This window comes from Sinocyclocheilus anshuiensis, unplaced genomic scaffold (genome assembly GCF_001515605.1).
Source record: "Sinocyclocheilus anshuiensis isolate Anshui unplaced genomic scaffold, SAMN03320099.WGS_v1.1 scaffold234, whole genome shotgun sequence".
NCBI classification, from domain to species: Eukaryota; Metazoa; Chordata; class Actinopteri; order Cypriniformes; family Cyprinidae; genus Sinocyclocheilus; species Sinocyclocheilus anshuiensis.
This window is the reverse complement of record NW_015544165.1, coordinates 563,809-573,756: the sequence shown is the minus strand read 5'-3', so window position 1 is coordinate 573,756 and position 9,948 is coordinate 563,809. Positions and strand designations below refer to the sequence as shown.

The following is a 9,948-nucleotide window of genomic DNA, read 5'->3' as shown; positions in this document are numbered from 1 at the left end:
ATAATATAATATAATAAATATAATATAATATAATATTAAAACAGTGGTTAAAATAAATTTTTGGATGTTAAAGTTAATATTAATCAATTATTATTATTATTATTATTATTATTACATATCAATTGTTTTATAATTCCATTGGGTGACAACAGAACTAGCCCATAAATTACCCCCTTCACCTTCACCAATCTACAGAACATGGTCATTAGAGCAAGAGCACCTACTTTTAACAATGGCAGACAATAATATTTGTATTTGACAAGCACAAAACCTTTGCCACCATCCATTCTCCAGATTACAGTCATTTGGATAATATCCGCAAATTAAGCCATTTAGCTGTAATCAAATCTTTTGAATGCTAGCAGGCACAAATTAGTGGTTAATGATGCAGCCGAGTGAGGAAACACAGTTGGCCTGGAGCTGCCTCCATCCCAGCAGCACCCAAGATTAGGAGATCTCAGACAAATACTAAAGAACCTCAGACTAACTGGGTCCTATGTGCGTGTTTTTTGCATGTCTAAAGGGATAAATAAACCCTGTCTGTCATACTAAAGCAGAGGCATCTGGAACAAGCCAGCGGCTTTATATCCAAACACATTACATATTGGAGTTGGCAAGCAGAGAATCGCCTAGTCACAGTCTTTTACATGCTTTATCCAGCACAGCCATCCAGTGAGATTGCGTCACTGTGACCGGATAGGAAGCAGACCATGTGCAGCTATCGCTACGTCATCTGATCGATGACAAATATTACTGCAGGGGCTCCAGTCAGACAGCATGTGCCGAGCACAGATGGGGGGTCTGGGTCAGGCACTATTGTGCTATGCCTGGCATGCAATCCTGTTAACCATCATGTAAACCCACTGACACCTAATCCCATAATGAGATGCTCTTGTTTCATTCATTTACAAGGTCACAGACTTGTACAACTTTACAAAGTGCTGTGGTGTATCACATATGCTCGAGTCAAAAGTTTACAGTAAGACGGTTGTAAGAACACACCGCTGACTTTTGGTCACAGAAGATCATTCTCATTTCTCACTTTTTTGGAACAAGAAAGGGAAGCCTGAATTATTGTACACAAGAGACTTTTTTCACATTTTTAAAGGTAGTGTACATTAAAAAAAAAAAAGACTTCAGGTAAATGTAATTAAGTATAAAAATTAGTTATTTGAATTAAAAATAAATCAAATTACATACAACTGGCAAACAAATTAGCATAATTCTAATAAATTGCTTTTATCAATATTTGTCAAGAAAACTCTTCAAATGTACATAATTCAAAGATTATTATGACTGACGAAAGCATATAATAAACATTACAAACAGTGGCTTTAAACTTTTACAAAAATATTGCTTACAATTATATCATTGAACAAGCCTATCAATCTTCTTTTGCAGTTGCTAAAATTGAATTATACAGATTTTGTGGAAGATTTGATAATATCACTTGTTGGGTGGTGGCACTCATCAAGACTTTTTCCTGCAATTCTGCACTCATACTCTACAGAACTAACAACAGTCTTCATTAATGGCAAACGGAAGCAATTAATTAGCTGTTGGCTCAGAAACCCATGAGAAATTGTTTCTATTGCAGTCGAGCATAAAGCAATTAAGCAACATACTTTGTTCAGCCTAATTTTGACCATTATTTGACACTGGGGGGTTGGGGACGCGCTGGTGAATGAGCATCTTAAAATAGTGAGCGAGACCGAGTGATATTCTTGGAGATCTGCATTAAACTGGCAGACCTCCAAAACAATAGCAAAGTGTGAATGCGTGTTTGTTGCATTATGATTTGATTGATGAGGGGAGGCCAAAGGTTATGGTGTCAGCCATGCTTGTTCATCCATCTGCTAGAATCCCTCTAGATCTGTAAAGACAGAACAGCCTAAAAACTTATATATATGGCAACTGGGAAACAAAACCACATAAATACCTAAAATAATATCCAAAACGACACTTTACACAGTTAGAAATATTTTTCTGCACATTATCTCTCTCTATATTATTTTGGCTGAATTGCGATATAGTCTACAATATATTTCTCTGTATTTTGTTTTTCTATTTGGATTTTTTAAAAATCTGATTTTTTTTAATTTTTTTTATTCACATCCTGCCCAATATTGTCCAACAAAACAACACATATTAAACGCTATGAAAACAAATAAAGTGAATGTAACCACGTAGGCTATATACATATATATTATGTACAAAAAAGGGTTAAAATCACATTACATTCTAACATTACAATCTAAAAACAAAAATAATGCTTCTAATGCATAAGTAAAATTTACTAAACTAAATATGAAAATAAATAAAAACAAAAGCACAGACTAGTGTTGTCACGGTACCAAAATTTCAGTATTCGGCCACCGGTACTTAAAAAAACCTGGTACCGTAACGTTTTAATTTTTTTAGTACCGACTTGGTACAGAAATACCGGGTCTTTTGACAACACTAGCACAGACTAATTGTGTTAGGCTATTTTGATTACCGCATTATAGTCACTTTACAGTTACTGTTATAAAAATACACTTACTTGTAGGTTTAAAATTCTACGTATGTCACATTTATTTTCCAACTACAAATATTTCAGCAAACTGTATATTTTAGTGAGAATTCTTGCGCTCCTATTTCATTGCGCTCTGTCTGTTTGGCGCACACATGTGGCGGCACTCGTTCACTGAAGTCTGTGAAGTTTAGTGGAGACTCGCAATGCATGCAGAAGGAAATATTTCCATGACTTTCTAACATTTACAGATGGAGAATATACCTGTGAAATGTAAGTTATGCACTGAGGGAAACAGCACATCTCAAACACATTAAACAGCGCAAGCAGTGTCTCTGTCAGCAGCACATGTATCCGTCAGAGCATCTGACAGGGCAAGCAGCTTTAAACTATACGTGTTGAGTATATCTTATCGAGTTTTTTTAAAGCCCTTAATATAAGCTTGTCTCATGTTTAGGACAAATTGGATTATGTAGTTTCCCTGCAGCAGCTCCCTCTGTCTTCCACTTTATTTTTCAGATGTGCTCGTATCGAACTACTGAATATCGATATAAACGGTATTGCCTTGTACCATATCGTTTATAAAAAATATATATCGATATATCGCCAGCCCTAGCTTCCTCCGGTGTCCTATACACATATGGCATGTTTAAATGGTTTAACGAAGGGTGGCTATTTCCGGTCAGTATGGCCCAGAAACCTTTTCATGACAGTGATCACACCCAGAGTGCGATCTACCGCAGCCTTTGTCAGTTAACACCACAGACGCCTCCGTTCTCACCTCGAGTGCGAGCGAGGTGCGAGTTCTCACAGAACACACAGCTGCTTCACAATTCAAGGTCTATCGGTGGTAGTAAAAGATAACTACTGATCTACACCTCGGCAGACTTGAAAATGGATTGGCTTTCACACTTGATGGATTTGCAGTTACTTCTGAAAGACTTTAAAACAGCGTCCTTTTGATGCATCATCTGAAATTTGTTGCCGTGGTTTGACGTCTTTGCTGAGCAGACCCCGTTCTCGTGTGAATAATGCAGGACAATGGGCCATCATAAGATGTCAGTACAATGGCCTGCTAGGATACAAATCAGTCAACGACTGAAACGACACCTACAGAACAAATGAGACGGCGTTTTGCAACATGAATACACAACTCATAAAGCCAGATCCTAAAACTCAACTGCAGAGCTCCAGACTAAAAAAAGACTAGGCAATGACCTAAACCTAAAATTATACATTTAGGAGCCAAACTACTTTTTTAGCTGAAAAATTAGACAAATTATTAAATGATAAAATAAACTGTATAAATCAAACAAATTACACAAATTGTAATATATAATATTATAATAAAATAATATAAAATATATTTGTATATGATATTTTTTATATGTTAAAAAATAAAATATGAATCTGCTCACAACAAAGTGAGACTAATCACTGACTGAGTGAATCTGATTCTGAATCAGAATCTGAAAGTACTAACTCACGAGCACGAGCTTGCGCTGTGTTCATCATTGTGTGCTGGAAACATCTCTAATAATACAATATCTGATGAATTTGCTCATGGGTGCGCAAAATTTTCCCTACGGTCACTAATACAGAATAACTTTAAATCACTGTCATATATTTTTATATTTTATCACATTTGCCTTGCACTTTAGTCTCAGTTTTGAGCACTGCAATGAAAATGGGTTGAAAAATGCAAATACCTTTTGTTCGCCACTGAATTTACAAATTTCCTCACGACCAAAAGACATAATGACCAGATATAACCATTTAGCTCATCTATCATAATGATTCACCCAACAAATATTCATAAGGATCAACATTGTGATTTTCTGAAGGGAGAATGAAGCACCTAATAACTTTTACTACTTCAATTAAACAAATTTTAAGTTGGTCTAAAGTTGACAACCACACTTAAATGTTTGCACACAAATTCAAAAAACGGCACTACCTGTTAAAGCAGGCCTCATCAGTCAGGGAATTGATTGTTCATCGAGGTTTAAGACTCGTAAGAGAAATCTCCGGGCTCTACTGCCAAATATATCTCCCAGTAGGAAGGGTTTATAGGCAAACCAAAACATGGGGTCAGTGTGTACTCAAGGAAGTATCTGTTTGCCCAACGGAGCAGTCGCAACAGCACAACAAGGCCCAGGCGTTTTTGGGGAGGGTGGGGGCAGGGCGTGTGAACGGTGCTCAATCACAGCTCAGTATGGAGAGCACAAAGGCCCAGTGAGCGTGAAAGTGAGCCGTCGCTATAGAACACAGAGCTGCTTTTCATGTCTCTGGAGGCTGGGCTGCACAGACCTCTATCCACAGGTAACACCTACTCTCTGGTTACCTGTTCCCATGGAAATGTGGTGCTGACGCGATGAAGCACAGAATAGCAGAGGGCCACATTTATCAAGCTAAACAAAGAGCACAAACCATGACAGACACTGAATGGATGGAATCTCTTCAGAGCACTCAGCATGTGGACTGGGTTGACCTGAAATGTAAGCAGGTAATGATGTTATGGGTAGGGTTACTGTCCAGATAGGTTTCGATAGGGTCTACATTAAAGTCTCAGTTTTAGGGCACTGAAGAATGCTCTTTATTCTTTTGTTCTGTTTCTTCCTGAGTGATCAAGAAAAATATTTATTTTTAAACCTTGAAAGAAAAAAAGAAACATGATTAGCCTGAACAACAATACCCCACCCACCCCAAAAAACACTTTCTCATCGGATCTACATGAATCTCATAGGTGACCTATTTTGATCTCGAAAAGGTGAGTTTTCACCGAAAGGTGAGGAGTTTGCATGTTGAATAGTATCAATATACAGCTGAGGATGCAATCCGCTGGTCAAACTGAGCATCAAGTAGTAAACTTTTCATCCAGCTACGATGGTTAAATAGTTGTAAAAGAACTAGTTTTTATTTAAATGTCTCACAGTCTCCACAAAAAATAAATAAATAAAAATACAGCATACTTAGACATAAATTGCATTTTTAAATATTAAAATAACAATACACAATACTGTATTTTAATCAAATAAAATGCAGCATTGGTGAGCATGAGAGACTTCTTTAAAAAAAAAAAAACGTACCGACCCCAGACTTTTGAATGATAGTGTATTATTAAAATTCAACAAATTATAAAAAAGTGAAGTTAACATCCCCTTAAGAAACATGTCTGATTGAGGACAGATGATTCTGAAATGCACAGACTTTCAGTTTAGACCGATTAGTTCAAAGAACTAGTCATTCAAACAAATAACCTTCTAATTGATTTTGTATGCTGTTTAGCACATCCTTATCCAGTACTTAGCATAGCACAGAAAAATATCTTCCATTACAATATACAAACACAAACACGCAATTTGGCCTGTATACTTCAAACACACCATGTTGTTTTAGAAAGATCAGCAATAGCAGTCAAGCGGCTACCATTTGAGTCAAAGAAACAGACCTAATATTCAGCACATAATGACCTATTCTTGACAGATCACTGACTCAATTCAGCTTGCAAAGGGGCCAATGAAATTATCACTGACTACCCAGCCGCCACAATGACTAAGGGCTGATTGTCTGAAGGAATTTCTGCCACACTGGCTGCACTAAAAGATGAGCACTAAAAAAAAAAAAACAGATGAGCAATGCATTGTTATCTGTTATGCTTACAAAGTCCTTGGAATTCAAGATACACAAGTTAAATAATTCTGAGTTGCGTCTAACAGTGGGCGCATTGTGATGTGCTTATTGCGGCACGCGGCTCTGAGCTCTCGGCCAAGAGACCCTTTGTTTCCCAGAGTACAAATTCCATTAATAAATAGCACAACATATGACACTTTAGGTTCTCGGTCATTAAACAACTGCAATTCACAGGGCAACAGACACAAAAGAGAAACTAAAATGACCAAAAAACAACAATGTTTCCATTAGAAAACATGATAAATTCATAAACGCATGAGCCAAATGCTTTCAAAACACTTCAAATAAACACTAAAAGCCTAAAAGTATTTAAGTTCGAACATGCATCAACAACAGTCCCTGTGCATTCCATGCTTCACCATGAGGAACAATGAGTCTAATACCTCCTCCTGAGAGAAAGTCTGCTCAGCTTATTTTATCCATCCTCTATGATGAATATATTCTCTTCCCACTGTTCCCAGAATTAATGGGCTCTCTAAAGCCTACATCGAAGCAGAGAGCTCCTAATGGACATCTAGCTATCTGCAAAACCAACACATCAAAAGTGATCTAGTTCCTATGGGAAGAATCCTGAGAGATTATCCATCAAGCCATCTGTAAGTTAAGACATTCTGCTACAGGATTCACTTTGCTGAAACAGGCAAAACATATGACCGGGGGCCACGGGAGTCAAACAAAGCAGCTGTTTATACAAAACCTTCTCCAATCTGAAATGTTGTGAACTGCTAAAGGGATTTACAAGAAGCTATGAAATGAATAATCATCTTCATTTTTCCCTAACATGAGAAATTTTGAGCAAGTCTAATCAGACAAATGTATCATAAAGTTTGTACCAAACAAACAACCATCTGTCAATAGAAGACAAATTATAGAAATACATCACCGTTATAAGCTGCAGGCGAAAGTTAGCTTCTCTGATATACTCTGGTAACTTTCCAAAGATTTCTTACTGAAGCTTTATTATTACATCAATTAAACACAAGAAAATCCCTTCACACCTTTTAAAAAGTAAAAGTAACTGCTTTGTGAGCACAGCTTGAATTAATGCATTAATTAACCTCTAACCATTCTTCAGAAACTGAAAATATGGCAGTCTTCGAAGAAGTTTTATAATTAAACTGTAAAAATATCCACTAAACAAATGCAATATTACTTTAGAGATCCCTATTTGTGGAGGTGGACATTTAAATTTGTGAATACATAGACTCTGTAAAAGAGAGAAAATGGAGGACTTTGCTCGTCTGTGAATTTTAGACAAATCACAAGTGCTACTCTAAATAGTGACACATTTTTTGGCTGTCAAGCAATCTCAATTTTCCAGTGATGAAAAACTAGCAAAATCCACAGATCCAAAGAGTACTTTAGTATGGTAATCACAATCCTATTCCTAACAAGGCATAAATTGTTAGGGACTGCACAAAATGATTGCAATTTCGACTCCAAACTTATAAAACACGCCAGACTGAAGACATTTTTGGTAAAGCAAGGAAACCTATACCAATGGTTCTTAAGTGGTGGCGTGCAACCCAAAAATGGATTGGAGGTCTGTTCTGATAGAGTTGTGGATGAATATGCTTATTCATTTAAAAAAAAGAGAGAGAGCGAGAGAGAGAGAGAGAGAGAGAAGAAAATGTCTCATATGATTTGTTGTTGACATCAATGCCTCTGCGTCCAATCAAACTCAATGGTAATAAAATGCAGAGTAACTAGTCCCTGGTATGGATAATACAAATGCAATATTTGTACCAGTGTCTGGTAAACCACACTTTTGTTGTGGTTTATGAATTTGCTAAATTTGACTATTCAGCTAATGTCATGTTAATCATTTTTCCTATTGCTCTGCCTATGAAGGTCAAGGTAATACTAATGCATTCAATGTTTGATTTCAAGGACATCGACTGATGTTGGTTCATTACTTGATGTAAAATGTAAAATATTTGAAAACCACAGATCAAACTATTAAAAAAGCTACAGGAGTCAAGATTGTCACATGCACATACAAAGTTCTAAATTAAGTCTCAACCCATGAATTGCACCACAGACCATAAAACAACTTGTTAATTATCTTATATGTTAATGGCCTCAGGCCATGCATTCCCAGCTGCCTCACAGTCACATGGCAACAACATAATGACTGACAATTATTAGCACCCCTATTAACGAATGATGATATCCAAAATTTGATTTGTATGTGGTTCAAATACAAACAAGGATGTGATGTCCAAAAAAAAGGAGCAATATTTTAAAAATCCTGTTTTTAAATGTGACAAGACCTTAGAAATCATGTTTCATTTTTTGTTCTATTTTCTACAAATTCACCTAACGACTCCAAAAATGTCAAGTGGTGTAACCATCTAGTACCCTACTAACATTTTTTACTTGCACATTAAACACTCAACGTACATAACAGTTGACAATTTTGACTTTCTGACCTCTCAAAAAAGAAAACATCAACATGACTTTTAAATGTAAAAAAATATATATATTTTGTAGTGTATTTTTGTATATCATAGGCTATAGGATAATTAGACAACAAAAAGACGTCATTGACTCATGTAAACAAACAAACAAACAAACAATGTAAATGTTTGTTAACTGCTACATTTCTTCAATAACATCCACATACTAAGATTTAACATCAGAGTAATTCACACTTGTACCTTTAAGAATAATGAACAAGGTAACTGCACGGCAGGATATTTCTAGAAAGGCAGCGTTTCACAAGCAAATGTTTGGCACATCTAGCCGTGTGTGTGTGTGTGTGTGTGTGTGATGTCTGCGCGTGCACCTGCAGCGATGTCCTTCAGTCATATTTAGCTGCGCATGAGCCATTTCAAAGATGAATGTTTAAAACCAGACACATAGTATTCCACAGAGGACATGCAATGCGGACCGCACACTTCATTTTATCAATACAATACAAACAACTTAGTTATCGTATACAACGTCCCACGGTGCGTTTGAGAATGGAGTAGAAATCAAGTGCACAGGTTTGTAACGTTATTGATGCACAACTAGCTGCAGGATGAAGTCTTGGCCGCGGGGTGTTGGCACAGAAGACTCTTGTGTTAAAGGATTGACACTCAAAAATAGCTGTCAAGTGAAGGAGAGTGGACATTTCACAGCTGACAGGCCACGGCAATTGTTTCATGGCATCTTTTCAGTATGAGACGGGAAATTAAGAGCAGAGATTGATTTTTAATAAGCTGCAATGTGGACGCAAGATCCACACACTTTATTTCACAGCCATTATTTCAGATCATTGTCTAGAAACCTTGACCGAGGATACTTGCGGAGAAAAAAAAAAAAATATATATATATATATGTGTGTGTGTGAAATTATTGTATTAATATCTTCGCATACCAGAGAATATAAACATTTACATATTATGATTTTCATTATAAATAAAACTAGGTCTTGAATCTTACCTTTGGCTGCCTCCACCGCGCATAATAGTACTAAAAGCAGACCGACTGCAGAAGCGAAAGGCTTCACCCCGCGGATCCGCATCCCGTCTTCGTAATAAAAACAGCGAAAGATTTAAACACTCTTATTCTGTCTCCTCTCGCCCGGTAAAATCTGATTTAGCTCAGTGTTGCGAAAAATATCCAGAAGATGTATATCTCGGATTAGTGCGGTAGTGTTAAGATGGCTGCCGCCACCGCCGTTCAGCTCTTCTCTCTCAATCACCGTTCAGTCAGTCTCTCTCTCTCTCTCTCTCTCTCTCTCTCTCTCTCTCTCT

General features: G+C 36.9%; 1 protein-coding gene and 1 long non-coding RNA gene across 2 annotated transcripts in view; one reads left to right on the top strand and one right to left on the bottom strand.

The window, feature by feature from the left end:
* Nucleotides 1-9,909, bottom strand: part of LOC107695769 (calsyntenin-1-like) — a 46,206-nt gene extending 36,297 nt beyond the window's left edge. Inside the window, exon 1 of the mRNA XM_016495808.1 lies at nt 9,635-9,909. Coding sequence (XP_016351294.1) covers nt 9,635-9,716 — 82 coding nt within the window. The 5' untranslated portion in view covers nt 9,717-9,909. The remainder of the gene's footprint in view (nt 1-9,634) is intronic.
* The window catches only part of LOC107695770 (uncharacterized), a 13,082-nt gene continuing 8,386 nt past the window's right edge, over nt 5,253-9,948 (top strand). The window contains exon 1 of the long non-coding RNA XR_001635029.1: nt 5,253-5,315. This is a non-coding gene — a long non-coding RNA (uncharacterized LOC107695770). The remainder of the gene's footprint in view (nt 5,316-9,948) is intronic.